This window comes from Musca domestica, unplaced genomic scaffold, assembly GCF_030504385.1.
Source record: "Musca domestica strain aabys unplaced genomic scaffold, Musca_domestica.polishedcontigs.V.1.1 20, whole genome shotgun sequence".
NCBI classification, from domain to species: Eukaryota; Metazoa; Arthropoda; class Insecta; order Diptera; family Muscidae; genus Musca; species Musca domestica.
This window is the reverse complement of record NW_026712250.1, coordinates 562,247-582,181: the sequence shown is the minus strand read 5'-3', so window position 1 is coordinate 582,181 and position 19,935 is coordinate 562,247. Positions and strand designations below refer to the sequence as shown.

The 19,935-nt window shown below is 37.9% G+C and overlaps 1 protein-coding gene across 3 annotated transcripts in view; it reads left to right on the top strand.

The window, feature by feature from the left end:
- The window catches only part of LOC101887774 (insulin-like growth factor 2 mRNA-binding protein 1), a 59,718-nt gene that overhangs the window by 16,768 nt on the left and 23,015 nt on the right, over window positions 1-19,935 (top strand). Inside the window, exons 1-2 of one of the 3 annotated variants that reach the window (XM_005177280.4) lie at window positions 7,304-8,368; window positions 13,275-13,636. In XM_005177280.4, the coding sequence (XP_005177337.2) occupies window positions 13,524-13,636 (113 nt within the window). In that variant the 5' untranslated portion in view covers window positions 7,304-8,368; window positions 13,275-13,523. Of the gene's footprint in view, window positions 1-7,303; window positions 8,369-13,274; window positions 13,637-19,935 lie in introns of those variants that run through there. The other 2 variants (XM_005177281.4, XM_059122299.1) reach the window with 2 other exon arrangements.

The following is a 19,935-nucleotide window of genomic DNA, read 5'->3' as shown; positions in this document are numbered from 1 at the left end:
GCCGAAAGTGGTGAACCGAGAAAACATTCGTTGTCCAGCAGTTTATAAACAACCAAATCAGAATAAATACCGAATATTATCGCGAAAATATTCTGAAGGGTGTATGAAAACCTTGCACGAAAACATTTTGGCCGCAGACCATGGACATTCCAACGGGACTCAGCATCATCGCACTCAGCACGCGCCAGCCAAGAATGGTTACAAAATGAGGTTCCTCGCTTCATTTCCAGCGCACAATGGCTATTAAAATCCGTTGGACTATTGTTTCTGGAGTATTTTAGAAAGTAAGGTTGACACTAAAAAATACCAAAGTGTCGATCTCCTCAAGCATGCGCTTCGGCGGAAATGGGCCAAAATACCGCAGAGCAACATTCGGGCGTGTGACGGTTTCATTGGCCGTTTGAAGGCCATAATTCGTGGCAAAGGTCACCAATTCGAACAAATCTAAACTTATACTAAAATTTCTTGTTATTTCCGATATGTTTTGCTTTCATTTAATAAAATTTAAAAAAAATGTAAAAATTATGGGGTTTGACTTTGTTGCAGTTTTTTTATCTCACCCTGTATATTAAAGTATATATCAACGAAGTTCGTCTGTCTGTCTGTTAAAATCACGATACAGCCCACATTATTTGACGTAGAACAATTAGGCAAAACAATTTGTATTATGTATAGAGTGGTGGGTATTGAAAATTAGATATATCAGTCCACGTTTTGGTATAGCCGCCATATAACCGTACCACCCGATATTCAGTATTTTTATGATTTTCGCCACATTTTCCCACGGACTTGTTAAAAAATTGGTATTTGTAGGTCATAATGGATTATAGCCTTTTGTAGTTTAAAGTACAACACCTTTGAATTCAGATTCTTTTATATAAAAATGTTTTCTTTACCCAACGGTGGAGGGATTTAAAAGTTCATCCCGGCCGAACTTAATGTTTTTTACTTGTTTTTAAAATAAAACTCTCACAAACTTGAATGAGGACAAATCCCCAGTATGCATATTTTTCTCTATTCATTCCCTAGTTGCTATTTCGAATCTCTGCCTGCTCCTTCTCAGAAACAGAATAACCAACATTCAACCGTGATTAATCATTCGCATTTCCACGAACATTGCTTACGCATAACCTCTCAGAGAGTGTGTGCGTCTAGGAGGTATTAGTTCGTGTGTGTGTGCAATGAATGCAACAAGTGTTGCAACTTTCCGGCATTCGACATATCTCGTGGATGCGTCATCATCGGAAATACCAAAAGACAGCAAGAAATGCACTTCGTATCTTGTTGTTGTTTATGTTGTTGGTACATATAAACATCTGTCCGTCCGCCCCTCCATCCATTGGTAGTTGTGACTCTCATTAAATAGGTCACGGTGATGACGATGATTCGCTGCACTCAACCCCCAAAGTGCAAGCAATATTTTTACCAACCAGCCAAGTGGAATTTTTACCCCTCCTCGCTTAGCAATGCTGTTGGGTTGGTAAAGTGCAGGCAGTGGGCATGCATTCCGCAATAAAAGGCCTATGAAAAAGCGCATTGTTTCGTTTTAATTGGATTTGTTGGAATGGGCCTACCGATGCACATTGCCGCTCTCCCTCTCGCACCAACTCTTTCTCTGTGCATTAAGTGGCGGAGAGGCAATTGCCAGGGGGTTGATTGGTTGGTTGGCTGCAATTAATACACCTCGGCAAATAATGTCAAGAACTTCGGTAAACGATGCCGTAAGGTGTCAAAAATTACAGCTATTCACTGCCGTTTATCCCAATTTTGTAGCGTTTTTCTTCGACAGCCACACGGCTAATGGAAAACATCCTTGGCCGGTAACAAGCGTTGAATATTTCATGTAATTGACCTGATGATGGTTGCGTCGACGGTCGACGTGTGGTGTGCAACGTTGCCGGCCGCACTTGTTGCCAATTGAAATTCGTGGCATGTAAGAAAATTACAAAATTGCTGTTGCTTTGCGGCGAGCTTTCGTGGTACGCGTGTGTGTTAATTTGTTAATTCCTTCGAAGGAACGCAGTTTTTACATCGATACGTGCAGTTCTTTAGGTTGAGATCATTTCTTAAGGACTTCAGTGGCCGTTAAAAGTGGTAACATTGTAATGCATGCGGTTTTAAAATCTTGTGTGAGGATTTCAAAATTTAATTGATATTTTTTGTGTGTGGGGGGAAGGAGGAGGAGAAATTCATTTTTAAAGGATGTTTTTGATGGAAGAAATTATAGATTGTGTAGCATAATTGTAGAACATTTTTAATAGTTTTGTAATATTTAATACCGTTTAATTTGGATTTAATAATCGAAATTTTCCATTTCTTTTTCAGGTAAATATACACCTAACGATGTCTGGATACTCCTGACTTGTAAGTTATATATTTAATATTTTCTTCGACCATTAGCATAATTTTAAGTCTTAATCAGGACCACAAAATTAATATGGAAATTTGTCAAAAGGTGCCTAGAAAATCTATCCTCTCCGGGGGAGGTTCAGAAATTTCAGTTATATATCTGAGAATGTGTATCTAAAAGATACACAAAAGGTTTTTCAGAAACCGAAGCTATGACAAATAAATGAAAACCTTTCCGAAGCCCGCAGAATGATAGTTCACAGATAAGTCCATTGTCCGAATATTTTGCACACTTTCATTAATATGCGGTCAAAACGAACTAAGATGAATGCTCTTGTCCCAAAACCAGGCCTCCTTCTACTCTCAAGACTCATATCTCTTTAGATCAGAAAGATCACCCTGGCTTATAAAATTGGGGCCCTTCTTAGAATGATCGCGATGAGTCCCAAACTGGAACTGAAACGAAAGTTCAAAGTATATTTATGTCCTCAGGTTCACTGGAGTCTACGAAGCAGGAATTTGATAAATCGGAATTATCTTCAATTACAAGGAACTTCTCACTCATAAATTAATCGCTGATTTATGTGGCTTGCACGGATGTTTTCGCTGGGACTTTGGATCATATAAGAAATTATTAGCTAATCGAACTGCACATGCAGTGTGGGTCTTGTTTTGGAAGAAGGTAGTTTTAAGGACATGTCTTCAATGATAAGGGCCAACGCCTAAGTAATTATCTATATGACTTGAGGAGAGTTAAACAGTTCCGAAGGCATCAACCCACAATGGGGAATGATCTGTTTCAGGCTACTAGACTTGGGGTTCTTATTCCGAAACTCCACGTCCACACATGTAATTGACGTTCTTCCACAAATTTCAATCTTGTTTCTGGGCTGATTGAATCTTCGGCAGCCTGCGAAGTTCTGACTCTATATTGCTAAACGAATCAATCTTGATGATCGGGAATTGTATAGCAATATCTGGTACTGGTGAAGAATAAAGATGAATTAGTAGCGAAGATCCTACTAACGATAGCCGAGATGGGTTCGTAATACTTTTCTTTGATGCGCTCTTGCCTGGCTCTACTCGGTGGATTCTTCTGGCAATTTCCTAGACTTTGCCAGTTTATTGGCAGTTTAACTCATCAGGACTACCATTTCCACGCCACACATCTTCGTAGTGTCTCATTGGCTTTGACATTTTCGGACAAGGTGTTTAATTTGAAATAGGCTTTTAAAATTATCCACCCTGCATTTCTGATCCCACCCGAAAATTGGTCTATGGATCAATGTATCTTATATCTTATAGGTACATCTTTCAAAACCAAAAACAAAGAATGCCTCAATTGAACATCGAACGCCCCCATATTACAATCTACGCTTTGTGGTCTCTAGAAATTCCCGAACAACAACAACAACAACAGCTTAAAACTAAACAAAACAGAACAAGAAGAAATAATTAAACATGCTCTCAAGCACATACTTCAGATTGTGTCCTTATTTCCTTTTTCGGGAATATTTTGCCATTTGAGCGTGCGTGTGTGTGTGTGAGTGTTGTGACGTTGTTCTGCCGCTGCCGCCGCTGATGTATCCTAAAAATCAAGGCCAAGAGCAAGGATTTTTGCATGTGTATGAAGGATACAGCTAAATATTTGCTTAAGATTCCGCAAAAAAAAAGAAGAAGCAACAAAAAACACGAAACCCAAGAAAGGAAAAAATAATGCCCGGGAAAAAAGAAGACAGAGAGCCACCATAAAATAAACCAAAATTCTTGTCGATGCTGCTACCGTTGGCACTGTTGGCGATGGAGATGATGTGTTTTATTCAAATGCCTTGTCAGCTATCTCTGGTTTCTGCGGCTGTTGTTGGCTCCTGGTTATTCTCTCGGCTTTGTCCTAAGTTTTTTTTTATTTTTTTTTTTTTTGATTTTAGAAAGCCCTCAAGCTAAACGGTTTTTTGGGTTTTGTATTGGCATTTATTTGCTCTAAACTGCTTGCTTGGTTGCCTGTTAGGTATTCTCTTGTCCATTGCTGGCTGGCTGGCTGGTTGGTAGTCTTCTATTGTTTTGGGCACGTCCTTTTGCAAAAGCTACTTCCTTTTTGTGCGTTTATTCAAACGCTGTTGTGTTGTGTTCGTTTCTTCTCCTCATTTTGTTGGTTCTTTGTTGTTTTTGTTGTATTGAAATAGGTCTTAGAATGGGATGCAAATACATACATACTACGATACACAGGAACACAGCTTCGAACATCCATCATGCTCGGAGACACTTTACACAAGTGTATCGATTAACATTTCGATTTGCAGACAGTAAGACCAATTCTTGGCTTGTAGCTTTCTTCTTGTATTTATTTTGAATATTCCTTCGCTGCTTGTTACACCCTCTCGCGTTCTCACTCCCCACTGCCCTTTGACACTTTCAATTTTTTGTTTTTTTTGTAGTTAATGGTTGTGAATTCCTTTCCTAAAAAGAGAGTCAGAGAGAGAGAGAGAGAGCGAGGGTTCCTTCTGCACTTGTTGGCGCTGACTGCATATCCAACATGCAACGCAAACGAAATGCTGTCGTTGTTGTTATAGCTTACGCTGGCAGCTCTGCAACAGAAATTTTGGCAACGTCAATGTTAACCTTCATCCGCTGTACTGGTATGTGTTCCGCGGTTGTAGTTGTGTGAGCTTTGTTTCCAATTCTATTGAATTCGCAAGATTCGTTTTGGGTTTGAGCTCAAGGATCTTTGAGTGTAACTCAACGCACTACATTTGCAGATACAGGCGAATCCGGATAATTGTTATTCCTATACCTAGGTGGGTATGTGAACATCAACCTTAAAGAGTGAACCTTATTAAACAAATAATGAGCCGCAAAATCTTTAAAACTCAGAATCCGCCCTTAACATAGTAAAGCGAGCCCCGGCCTTATTGAAACTCAGCAGTTCAGGGCTGGCCTTAAAATACCTTGACTGAATATATGAACTTGTACTATCTGAATAATACACAAAAATAAAAAAAAATATTAAATTATGTAAAAATTAAATCAATTGTGATTAAATATTGCTTTCACAAAGGAATGAAATGATTAAATATTAAATATTGAGGTCACAAAGGTATCAGTAGCTGAATATTTTGGCCTAATGTATTGTTTATATGCCCCATTATGGCCTTAAAACATTATAAAATAGGAAACAATTAATTAGTTCTGAAATTTTCGTAATTTAACTTCCTTAAAAACAAAAATCAGGAATGAGAACTTCCAAGTCTATTTTTAAACAAAGCGTATGGGATTACAAAAACTAACCGTAATTATAATATATTTTTATAATATAAAATATTTTTTCAATTATTCACATCGTGAACAGAACCTATTAAACTTATTTAAAAATAGCTTGATAAATTTTCAAATTTCAAAAAAAAAAATCTTACGGGATACATCAATATTTGCTATTTTTTGTTTTAATTTCCAATTTTTTTTTATTTATTTTTTTTATAGAAAATATATAATAAAAGAAAAAATCCCATTTGCAAATTTTGAGAACTGTGTATCTTCATTAAAAAAATGTTTTTCTTTGAATTTTATAGAATTGATTTCATTACTACCTATCCACAATGTTTTCTAATTCTGAAAAGAAATTTTCAGGAGAAAGTTGTCAATATTAAAATATTTTATTAATTTATAAATTCTTTGTTATTTTTTTCCTAAGAGACAGCTACCAAGCTAAACAAAATAAATCCATTTTTATGGAGGAAGGTAGGGAGGAATGTATTTGGCTTTTTCATGGCAATTTATAGATCATAGACCTCCCCAAAAAAACTAAAAGAGTGTCCATAACAAACAATTAATTATACATATAAATTTAATTAGGAATGAGTAATCAATCCAAAGTCACAGAACTACAAGAAAAGGCCGCCACACACTCACAGCCGGCGAGAACGCACACACGCTCTCTCTCTCTAGCTCTCCACTCTCACTCACTTTCACATGAAACACAGACAAATGCTGGGCCATACACAGTGACAGTGGGCCAGAGAGAAAGAGCGAATGAGTGATAAACGACAATGAAGCCATGCCGATAGGTGGTAGGTGGAAAGAGGGGCTTAGCCCCAGTGTAGATGTCGTTAGTGTTGCCAGTGTAGAGGAGGAAAAACATAAAATTTTGGCAATATCTTTCGGTAGTGATGGTGGTGGTGTGTGTGTTTGTGCCTGCGTGTGATCCATACTCACACATTTGCAGTGCAACATTTCACATCCAACACAAAAAACAAATGTTTGATGGAATTCTTTTTTATTGTTGTATCAAAACTTTTCAGCAACACTACTCAAAGGGGGGAGAGAGAGAGGGAGAGGAGTGCCAGCGAGAGAGAGAGTTGGAAGCTTTGGAGCGAACACCGCATGTTTGGTTTGCCTGCCATGGTGTTTGTTTTGGTGTCCGCTGCCATATGTTTGTTGCTATTTGGAGCGATTTTTGGCAATTTGTTGGATGGTTGGATAGTTTCCTCAAACACACAGACATGCCAAACATACAACGCCGGCGACGACGACGACGAAGCTTTTGTGTGAACAGTGTTGCTGTTTTGTTTTTGTTGTTGCTGTTGTTGTAAATGGCCCATATATCCATGTTCTTACCTTGTGTCAACATTGCCAACACTGCTGCCGAGTGTAATTTCTTCTGGTGTCTCTGCTGGCTGGCTGACTGACTGGCTGGTTGTTGCCATCTCCATCTATCCGTGTATCTGTGAGGGAAATGCGTTCGTCGCCTCACTAATGTTGCTTGCCGGCATCAACAGCCAAATTGAGGTTCGTTTGTGTTGGTTTAGTTTCGGTTGCTTGGATGTGTGTGTGTGTGCGCGCCGTGTATCCGTGTGTGTGGAGTGTGTGACTGTGTTGGATTCACATTACGTTTGCTTGCTGGTGGTGCTCGTTCTGCTGCCTTCAAACTTTTGGTAACTCTCCTACCTCAGTGTTCAAATACGTTCCTAACCGTGAGCAACCAAAGAATTTGTTTCGTTTCGTTTTTGTTTTTCTGTTCTCTGTTTAACACCTTTTCTGTTGTGTTCATTCATCATCATCTGCTGAGTGTGCAAACGGCTAACGGCTATCCATCCGAACCAAAACCAATTCAACCTACTTCCATTCAGCGCCACAGCCTGTTCGGTGTTGGAAATCATTCTGTTTTCGTCTTCTCATCATCAGCAACATCATCATCGTCGTCATTATCATTCTCAGCTCGACGTGACAACACTCGAATCGCGCCGCAACCCAAGAAAAGCCGCCAAAATTTGTTAAAGAAAAAAATAAAACAACGGGAAAATTTAATTATTTATTTTTGTTTTTTGTTTAACAAAATTCTGCAACTATTGTGTCATCTAAACAAAACAACAACAAAAAACACAGCAAAATTAATTTCCAATTCTGTGAAAAATTGCCAAGTTGTCAAGTGTAAAGATACGTCCGAAAATATCTTTGAAAAAATTCAAATAATTTTTTAAGTTTTTTAAAAAAAAATGTTGAGCAACCAAAAAAGCTGACATCATTACTTCTCACAAAACGAAACACTTCAGCCAAGTATTTTGAAAAAAAAAACGAAAAATCCGCTCCTTTCTAATCGAACGCAGCCAAAAAAGAACAGTTCGTACCAACATTATGTGGAATTATTAACAAAACATAACATAACAAAAAAAATTAAAACTATCACCAAAAAAAATTACAAAATTTGACCCAAAATAAAACTAAATTTTCACTTTAGTGTCGCAGTGTCTGTCTTGTTTCGGATTCCAAATACTCGTACCGACCAACCAACAACAAAAATACAATTTTAAGAATTAATTAAAGAAACATAACAAAAAAGAATTAACTAAAATATAATAAATAGAGGTACCTCTACCTACTACCAACACAGAGTTAAATAAGAAAAAAACATAATTTTTTATAAAAAAAAAACCAACACACACACAGACACACGAACCTACAAATTCGTTGGTATCTTTCGTTCTCTCCCGCAGTTGGTGTTGTGTTGCTATTTGAACACACAAATGTATGTATTCTTTGTTTTTGTACTTCTTTTTTTACTATTTGTTGTTGTTGTTGTTGTTGTTGTCTAATATATAAATTGTTATTGTTGTTCCTTTGTTTTGTTTCTCTTCTATTTGTTGCTGTTGTTTTCTTTTTTTTACATATATTTTTTTTTGTTATTTGTGTACTCTATTTACTCGTTGTTGTTGTGGTTGTTGTCGTGCTAGATTACAGCCAGCGACAAAAGTATGGAACATTGTAAAAGAGGTTGATGCACGATGCTGTTTTAAAGTCCTCCAGGGAAAACTTTAAAATTGTCATTTCCAAGTTAACACTGGGTAATTTTGATTGCTGCAATTGTCAGTCAATTTAGGTGCTACAGGTTGTGGGAAAGAGGGGTAAATCTATTTTTCTTACCTCTCTCACCCGCAAAGTCGCACTTGCCTAAAGCCAAGGGTTGTCAAAGGCCGGTGACAAGAGGGAATAGTAAATCTCCTCGCTGTATTGGAATTTGGTGGTCGCAATCTCCTCCCCCCCTTCACACTTTCTATGCAATATCCCCTATTCAGTTAATAAATGCTATTGTATCCGACCAACTAATGATTCTCTATTTGTACTTAGTCTGAGCGTGGAAACATATGGGAAATTCAGTTTTAACTGATAATAATATTTAAATAAACGAAAACCGGCGTCAATTCCCTCGAAGGAGTACTATAATCAGATTCTCTTTTATTGGCACACACATTTTATACCTGAAATGGGTACTGAAACCATTGCAGGGGACAAAAATGGAAAATTTTTGTAAAATTTTCCGTATAAAATGTACCAAAAATGCCTTAAAATGACCAATATCGGACCACATTAACGTGTGAGTACATAAGCAGATTGTTGTCTTCCCATGGCATATTTTGCGACACATCGTAAAGTGATGCTGCACTCGAGTCCTGGCATCGTTTCCACTCATAATTTGACATTAAAATGTCTAGCCATGATGCCAAGCTTTTCATGTATCCTCATCTTTAGTTCTGCAATTTCGTCCTGTAGAGAACCTATCTAATGAAAAATCGCAGAGGCTACATTATTTGGAGAAGATCTATGGACCTTCATTCGTTTATTAAACGGAAATCTTCAATATTTTTATTTTTTTATTTTATTCCAAATATTTGTTACTTGTATCAGGTTTACATAGAAACTTTTTTCGGGTTAATCTCCATTACAAGGATTTTTTTTTTTGAATGTATATGCAATAAAATTGGCCGTTTAAATCCATTAGGTTTACGAAATATGGCAGATTGTTCCAGTACCTGTAAGAATATATTATTTTGGCAATTTTCTTCGATATCATAATGGGAAAATCGGTTATCGTAGTAAAAACTTTTACCCTCTTGCAGTTCTGGAACATACCATTATGCCATGTTTACGTTAGAACTTTTTGTAGGGTTAACCTACTTTGAGAGGATTTATTTGAAGTAAAAGTAATGGATATGACAATTTAAATCCAAATCCAGCAGGTTAACCCTCATATATATAAACGTACTTTTAGTTTGATTAGAAAACATTTGTTATATTAGGTCTGTTCCAGGACTGCAATAATGTAAACGTCTTTACTATGATAACTGGTTTTCCCTACATGATATCGAAAAAAAATTACAAAACTAGTAGATTCTTGTAGGTTCTGAAACAAAGCATATAAAACACAAGAAACTTCTAGTTTTGCTAACTTTTTTTGAGATCATAAAGTAAAAAATCGGTTATCGTAGTAACGTACCTAACGCTGGTAGATTCTGGAACAGATATTCCCTTTATGATATCGGGGAACATTGCAAAAATTGTAGATTCTTCTGGGATCTGTTAGGAGTATATATTTACCACATTAACAAGGCCGCAACCCGACTTTGCTGAAAAGTCTAGAAGTCGACTTTTGTCTGTAGTAAAAATTTGAAAGTCGACATTTCGAGAGATCAAAAAACTTTGTTCAGTGGTACTGCATTTTCACATTCCATTTCTATGAAAAATTAAGCTTTTTGACTGGAGTAACGGATCGGCTGGCTTCTTCATAAAAGAAAAAACAAAGGAGCATAGGGTTAACAAATATAAGTAATGGGCCGAAATTGAACAAAAGGTGAGAATACATACAACGCTTATGACTGGCTTCTTCCTTCTTTAGGTTGACATAATTCGATTTTGTCCCACCGCACCTTTGTTATTTTCCGAAGAAGCCAGCCGTTGACTTGAGCCAGTCAAAAAAACGTTTTATTTGCGCTCCCCTTCAGATCATTTCGTTGTACCTATTTTGGCACCCAAGGTGTTGGACCTCTCTGCCCACACTCGATTTGCGCTTCTCTTGTGAATTGTTCCAAAAGTTCGTTTTCCACTACTCTCTCGCTTTCATTTCATTTGTCAAACACTTTTGACCATCACTGTATGGGTTTCGTGTTTTTTTTTTTTTTTGGTGTCCCACATTGCCAAAGCACATCTCGACTAGAAGAAGAACCTAGTAATGGCTCTCACGACGAATTTTCTGTGATTCGTCGTTACTGCTACAATGTGTTGCGCTGGCTCCAGCTGTTGGTTGTTTTTATATTGTTGTTGCTGCTGTTGTTGTCATTGATTATGATTGCCATATAGATTGTTGTCAGTCCGTCAGTCACTCGCTCAAATATTCTCCGAAAGAAAAAGAAGAAAAAACATTGAGAGCTGGGTTCGGTGCAAGGTACTCTTTTTTTCCACACCGCGTTTACAAGTAGCTGGCTGTGCTAGCCGGCCAGTCCGGCAGTGAGATGTTTAGTGGGTCGGTCGTCAGTCCGTCGTTACTTTTCCTGCTCTTAATGACTTCATTCGCTTGCTTGTTTTTGGCCTCTTCTTCCTCTCCATAGCCACCTCCTCCCTCTCCTCCTCGTTCGTCCGTCCTCTCCTGCTTCAACATTATTTTTTGTGTTTTCTATTGTTTAGGTATTCATTATTCTATCGTCTGTCTATACACCTTATTCTTTACTTTGGTTTAGCTAAGCGTGAGTCTGTGTGTTTGCGAGTGTGTGTATGTTTGTGTGTGTGTTTGTTTTCGTGCTGTTTTCACACACATTTTCGTATGTCTTTTCAAATGCCAACATATCACATTTTTTTCAAAGAGTATTCTTTATCTTTCGTCTTTGCCTTCCTCTTTTGTTTCGTCTTTCTATTCCAAAGACGTTTTTTTGCTATTCTCTCAAAATGTGTGTTATTCTTGTTGTTGTCGCTTTCCATTACTATGCTCCACGTTTGTGTTTACACCTCATGTAAGGGGGTTGGGGGGGAGGACTGAGAGTGGGGAGGCCCAAGGAGATAAGTTCAAAGTCTCATTGGGAATGTGTAGAGGGAGAGATAGAGAGAGAGCTGGATTGCGGAAGTTGTGAACTTCATTCATTGACTGAAAGAGAAACCAAGGCGTCATGTCAGTTTGGATTTGTAATTGGTGACAGATCTAGGTAGGTCATTCAATCTATCCGAAGGGTGTCCCACACTGATTGCCGGTTAACAGAAAACACTTGGCGTTGTTTAACCCCAAAAGAAAAAAACCAGTCATTTGAGAGAAATGTTAATGTGAGATAGAGAGAGTGAAAGTTCTCGAGATATAAGGCTAGATATTGGCAAAATTATGAAAGAGAAATGCTTAAAGAAATTAGAATGAAGTTCTCTTTGTAGATCTTTTTATGTTGTTAGATATTTATAGGTTTTAAACTAATTTATTAATGTTTTAACAGTAATATCAATTGGTAGAAAGCGAACGAATATCATTCAACGCTCGCTGATATCCTGGTCACAAGAGAACAACAGAATTATTTTATAAAGAATACGATAATTTCCTCAATCGATTCAGAGATCATAAAATAATCGAATAAAGTGGTTTTCGTTCCCGAAGGTCAATTTCAGCTTACCTACCTCACAAGTGTACTGCTTGTACTAAAATGTTGCGTTTTTGTACTATTCTTGGATTTATTCATGAAAGCGTACATATCCCCATCACTCCGAGAAAATTGCATCAAAACCAATTTGTTCAAAATATTATTTAAGAGAGAGAGATGGAGATAGTGGCATGCGGTTTTAACAGTTGTCTTGTTGATGAAGAGGTCTTTATAAGTTTGGAATATCACTCTTTCCTATGAAAGAGAGCCGCTACTTAAACAATTTTGCTTAAGAGAAACTAAACTTCTGAAAAAAGGCATTCCTAGCAATTTAACTCTTCTTCTGAAGTTTTTGAACTTCATTCAGCTCTCTTGAGAGCTATTGAGAACTAGAGTAGAAAGATTTTGAAAATTTAAACTGAGTTCAGGGATAAGAAAGTGAAAGAGCGGAGGAAATTACACTTTCTCTTTACTGTACTCTCGCTCTCCTCTGTTTTAATGCAATGACGTGCAGAACTAAATCGAGATTAACTGAGACTTCACCATCAAAAATCCCCGATAAAAAGGTAGAAAAGAGAATACGCCTAGAACCAGTGCCGCTAGAGTACATTTTTGGTTAGTTTTGCACGTCTATGTCTTAATCTAACGACCTCAAAACATATGCCATTCTGATAGCCCATCAAAGTAGCTGGGAAATGGTTTCAATATATTGTCCTTCCATATTCAATGATGGCATCTCTTCAAGTAGTGAGGATATTGTTACCTATAGATTGGTCTTAGCGACTACTTCAATCTCGTCAATCACTGTCGTTAACTGGTTAGGGAATCGCACTTAAGAATTGCTTTCCATACGATACACGAATTTTCCCTTGGAATCTAGGTATTCAAAAAAATATATATATACGTTTTCAATTGTTATTATTTTTTTTTATTTTACACTTTATTTTTATTTTGTATTGTTTGTATTTTTTTTTTTTGTATTGTTTATTATGTTTTCTCCATTTAATTTATTATTTTCTCATTTTTGTTATTTTCTTTTCGTTGTAGGTTGGCATATAAACAAAATTAAAAAAAAAACAAAAGAAATCTGAAAATTTAAAGCCAGTCGTTCGACAAAGAATTCAAAATTGAAATTTCTTGAAATTGGCAAAAGAACAAAATTAAAAGCAACGGCGTTTTTTGTTTGAAAAGCATTCCAAAAAGCAAGGATTAAAGCCAGCCCCCACCATCCTACAAATTGAAAGTATCCTCTCGAGAACAAAGAAAAAACACAGAAACAAAAACCAAACAGAAAAAATGGCTTCCGAATTGGATCAGTTTGCCGACTTGGAATTATCGAAAGAGGATCGCGAGCAAATTTTCGATCCGCCGTTAGATCGACAGCAAATGGAAGGTGCTGGCACCTCAAGGTACTTGAATTGACATTTCCCTTTTCTAAAATTCTAGTTAAAATGTTTCCGAAAACCAGACGGACTTGGCGCCATACACCCATCTAGTGGTCCTAGTTGATCGGCTGATGTGCTTTGAGCTGAAAATCTAGTAGCTTTTGTAGTGCTTTTAGTTGTCCGTTCTGGCTATCTTTTAGTTGTTTTTGTATCACTTCCTTTTAGTCTATCCTCCTTTATTTCCGTTCTAAACTTAAGTTCATTGAAGCGTTTTTCTTTTAAGTTATTACTCAATATTTTTTGGTGGAGAGAGAATTTCGAAATTTGGGTTTTATGCTTTAATGGGGTCAATTAAAGCCATCAACCATTCAGCTGGTACTTATCACGCCTTACGCCTTTTCGGGGAATTGCCGAACGTAAAGTGTCTCTTCGACAAGCTCTTAGGCAGGCAGGCAGGCGGTGGTGTGGTGGCTGTCATGAAATGTTTAGCCAAAAAAAAAAAAGTATTCTGCAAGGTCCACACACAGCGGATACACTTTTCAGTTGTTGCTTGTTCCAGATTTCGGTGCGCTTTAAGAGCCCCCCCGCCACCCCCTCCAACAGCCAACCGCGAACTCCATTAGTAGGAAGAAGCAACATTTCAGCCTGTATCCTTGTTGTTGTTGTTGTCGTTGTATTCACATGCAAATGAAATCACTTTCGCACGTCCTAATCATTTCATTTTTTGCTTTGACCGTCAAATTCGTCAGGAACAGCAGCAGTGGCAGCATCATAAAAAACCATGTCCTTTTTTGTGTGCTAGTCAAGGAATTTGAGATAAAGGCATAACAACAACAATAGCAACAAATTTCGAGTGTTGTAAACAGCAATTTTTGTTTTTTTGCTTCATCTTTGTTGTTGTTGCTGTTGTCATTGTTTGCTTAGAATATGAAAACGTTGTTAAAATGTGTTTCTTTTTCGTGTTGTTGTCCTTGTTTTCATTCCTTTGTTTCATTTTGAGGCTCATTAAAGATTCACCCCTTCTCGATGGCACAAAAAAGCCACCCAAAGAAGCTACCATGGCATGGAGAGTTGGACTGAGTTTCTCAAGAATCCAAATTTTGCTGGCACTGCATCCTGCGGAGTGCAATAAATGATGTTTGCTAATTTCCTGTGCGGAGAGGTACTTAGGGGGCAAATATCTCTTCATGTCTCCCACAACCTCTAAAAGAAGTTTTTGAGAAATTTCACAGGAGATTCCAGAGTTAATACATTTTTTGAGGTTAGGTTAATATTATGGCAATCCTCAAGTTGCCTTGTTCGTGAAAATCTGCAACTATTGATCAGTCAATCCTTTCGAAAATATGTCCTAAAAATGCTAAAAAAATGGGTTAATGGGAAAAAAAGCTAAATTTAAAAAAAAAAATCCTTAAAGCCTTTAAATATTTGTTTCTTAAAAATCCTGAAGATCCCACAGAAGCTGACGGTTTTTTAAAAATATTACCCATTAATTTGCCAGTTATTTCCTAATTCCTAAAATCTTATCCTGAATCGATCGATTGATCTTAAAAACCCCCATCAAAACCAAAAAATGGTCCTTCGAATTGTCTTTTCAAAAAATTACTGAAAATTGCATCAGAAAAATAAAGGATGCCATTGAAATTCAAATACCTTGAAAGACCTTAATATCAAGCAACAACTTTGTACAATATTCACGATCTTTAACCAACTATTTGGGCGGTTATCTGTTGGAAAGATGGAAAATGGGGATCAAAATCAACACCCCCTACCTCCAGAGTCGCCTTAAAATGTTCTTCCTTTAAACTCTGAATTCCCCCCCGAAAAAAAAATGACAAACAATCTGTCACAACCGACTAAACTGACAGACGACACGGCTGGAATGGTGGACCTGCAAACAGGGCTGCACAAATTGAGAAGTGGCTGCAGTGCAAATGCATTTTTAATTTAGTTGTGTTAACCCTCAAATTATGCCTATTAGCACCTCATCAAAAACCCATAAACAATGTCAAAATTATACAAGTCCAAACATGCATCCATCCATCCAGCCGTCTATTCTTTGAAGGATCACTCGGCCTTTCGTGCTGTCAACCAAATCGTATCCAGAGCGACACAGAAAAGGTTGATCGGCGACATTAAAATACCGAAATTAAGCAACGGCAACAATAACAAAACAAACTCTGACAATTGGAATGTCAATCAAAAAGAAATCTACAACAAATGCAACTAATTTATGTTACATAATCGATGTGATCCAAATGACACACACACACACACACACGAACGCACATGGCTCCTACCTACCCATCTTCCTTTCGTGCTTCTTGTTCTCAACCTCTCAGGTAGCTAACACACCCTTTTGGAAAAATATGATGCATATCTGCGATAAGCTGTTGCGGAAAGCAAATCGCCAGATATTGAATCTCATTTTGGTAAACCCTAACGAGTCACACAGCACAGCCTCACCGGAGGAACGGAGATAAAAATCTAATGGAAAGGTTAAAGGTTTTCGGCGCTGTGGAAACCCCATATTTCCCTGCAGCCCGCCTGCCTCCCCATCAAGCTAACAAGCCTTTGAGGAGGAACAAAAACCAAACACGAAAAGGACAAGATGCGAGAAGGGCTGTTATTTGTTCGTCATTGAGTTTTGGTGGTCTCATTGTTTCCATTTAGTTTTTGGCAATTCTAAGGAACCCCGAACACACTCACACACAGACACACACACGCACACACCATGGAAAATTTCACGGAAATCTCAGGAAGCACGTGAAGCAATTGATACATTATGTCGTTTGGGAGCCGCACGAAGCCACTGAATATTCATAAAGTCCTTTTCTTTGCTGGTGTGTGTGAGTGTGTGAGAGCATGTGATCCTGGCACAAATTAGTTGCTAACGATGTGGCACACACACACTGACACCAAGTGAGGCTGCCGGTGCATGCAGCATGTGTCGCATTCATGTTTGCCAAACAACACAACATCGAACTCAAAAAAATCGGAAAATTTGTAATTAAAGCAAAGAAGGAAGGAAGGAAGGGGAGAAACACAAACTAGTTTCCCTGGCTTCAGGGTATTCCGGTGTCTCCAAGTGTTCCTGCGAGGCCTCTCTCACACGGCAACTCCCTCCCCTAAAAATAATCTAATCTTCCTGGGTGCTTAGAAATTTCTTAGATGCTTATCGCCAATATGTGATGCATGACCGTGGGCATTCATCTTTTCCTGCCATCCACCATCCATGGCGAGCAGAGATCACACCCCTTTAAGGAAGCTAACTGCCTGTCTCGAACCAGGCAAACAGGCATTGTTTTGCCCAAAATCAAAGCAAAAAAAAATCATGTTTAGGATTAGCAATGAGTTTTGACAAGATAACATTATGAGCTGCATGTGTGCGTGTGTGAGCTGTTTCACCAAGGATTTTATCCTTTGTAGCACATGACAATCGTGCAACATTCGTCAAAGTGATATTCTCACTGGCAAATTCCCCAAAAGCCATTCAAGACGTAGATACAAGATAAAGAAATGTGAAAAGGCCATTCAAAGGAGTGGCAGGGAAGGGAGGAAGTAGTAGAAGGAAGTAGTTCCTTTTATTTGCGAAAGAAACAAAAAACATGGAGGCTTTACAGAGACCAAAAAAAGGAAGGAAGATTATGCTGAAAGTCACAAAGAAATTATTAATTTTTAAGGATATTTCCAGAAATGTGGACCTTCAAATATGACATTATTTGCCATTGAAATATTACAATTTACATTGGGAAAGTTTACTTGCGGCAAGTGGGAGAGAGAGAGGGAAAGAAATGTAAGGGGAAGGGAAATTGAAAAAGAAAATTCCTTAAATCAGGATTTAAGCCATGCTAGATTTATAAAAATATTCTAAAAAAATATTGAATTGGAACTTGAATGATTATCTCAAACTACAAAGCCGCCTATCCAAATGGCTATACAATTATGGCGCCAAAAGTTTAAATCGATCAGATATTTATACCCTACACCATTTATTGGTAAGGGTATTATCTCTTTGTGCATTTGTTTGTAACATGGAGAAAAAAGCGAGATAAAGGTTTTGAGGATTTTCATAGAATCACTTTCTGAGCCGATTTATGCATGTCAGTCCGTCTGTCCATGTATTTTTGTGAACAATATGCAGATCGCTTTTATTATCCGATTGAGATGAAATTTTCCAAAGTAGATTTGTTTGGCCCAAGGACGAACCCTATTGAAATTGGTGAGAATCGGTTAAAATTTAGATATAGCTCCCATACATATCTTCGTCCGATTTCGGGTTAATTGCACACCAAATGGCTAATATCAGTCCAAATGACCTGAATTTTGGCAAATCCGACAGAATTCATCCTAGAAACAAGTACTTCAAATTTGGTAAAAATCGGATAAAATATAGCTATAGCTGTCATACATATGTTTCATCCGATTTGGGGGTTTAAGTCCTTCACATGCGTAATATGCACTTCACAAAAAAAAATATTTGGAACCAGATACCAGATACAACCTAGAAATACCTCTGCCAAGTTGTATCAAGATCGCTTCAGTTTTGGATATAGCTCCCATATATGCCTTTATTCGATATTAGGTTTATTGAGCACCAAATGGCTAATATCAGTCCAAATGACCTGAATCTTGGCACATCCGACAGAATTCATCCTAGAAACAAGTACTTCACTTTACTTTGGAAAAAATCGGATAAAATATAGCTATAGCTCTCATACAAATATTTCATCCGATTTGGGGTTTCAAGTTCCTCACATGCGTAATATATACTCCACAAGAATGATATTTGGTTCCAGTTATCAGATACAGCCCAGAAATACCTCTGCCAAATTTTATCAAGATCGGTTCAGATTTGGATATAGCTCCCATACATATCTTCGTCTGATTTCGGGTTAATTGGACACCAAATGGCTAATATCAGCCAAAATGATGTGAATTGTGGCACTTCCCACCGAATTGAGCCTAGAAGCATTTACTTCAAATTTGGTGAAAATCGTTTCAGATATAGCTATAGCTCCCATATATATGTTTCATCTGAGGGTCTGTAGCATCCCTCACATGCGTAAAATACACTCCACAACAATGATATTTGATACCGAACATTAGATGCAGCTCTAACATAATTTTGCCAAATTTTATCGAGATCGGTTCAGATTTTTATATACCTTCGTTATACAACTTCATCCGATTTTACGGCGGACAATAAGTCCACCATATATGTAATATCAGAAAAAATTGGATATATTTTTTCAGGTCCAATCAAATTTTTCCCTTTGGTGAAACTCGGTTCGGCATATCCATTGATCCAAGGTTCATATTTTTTTGTTACGGTAGATCTACTATATACGCATAGTGGTTTAGGATATCATAAAATCGGCCCGCACGAAGCCATCGTCTGGAAGCGATGGCTTCCAGATCATTTCCTAAAAGTGCAATTTTCGAAATGGAGGTTTAAAAACGTAGCCAATAGGAAAATTGCTCTTTAATCTAAACAATTCCTAGGCAATTCAGTTCGTAACTAGCCTACCCCCCTCCCCTCTTCTAAACCCCCTTTAAACATGCCCATCTTGATTCTAACACATGTTTTGCGATGTTGCTTCGTTACGAATGACATTAATTTGTAAGCTTTGACTAGCCATTTCGTTGGCCCAGTTGGCATTCTGTCTGTCCGTTTGTCTGTCTCATTCGGTGGCTTATTTTTTATTGGACTTTAGAGGTAAAGAACCGCGTGTAAGCAACAATTCAATTGTTGTTTATTTCATAACCAGGTTAAATCGACATACTTACCGGCAACATACCAACCAACCAACCAGCCAACAAACCATTCATACAACAATGTACACACAGACAGACAGACAGACACACAGACTAACTGACTGGCGGAATAAAATGTTGTAGGATGGTAGAGGGCAGAGAGAGGGAGAGATGGCCAGACAGAATATTATCACAAACGGGACGGGTCAATGGACTTGGTTTTGGCTGTTCGCTTAGTTCGGCTCGTCGACTCAATCCATTCAACGGCCGAATGTGAATGCTCGACGTGCACATTTTCGGCCAAGAACCTCACAGCTACCAAAACGCAGAAGTGGCTTCATTTCCATTTTGCGAATGCTGCCGGTTCTGTTGCCAAATGATGATCTTGGCCCAGAGATAGTACAAGTGTTCTAATTTGTAACTCAGGTTCGGTTCGGTTTGCTGTGTGGTTGGCGAGTAGGAGAAGGGCGGTGGTGCAGCAGAGAGTTCCTTTGGAAAAGAGAACGACTTGAGCGGTTTATCCAAAGGACCAACCATCATTGTTCCAAATAACGAGCAACAGCAGCAGC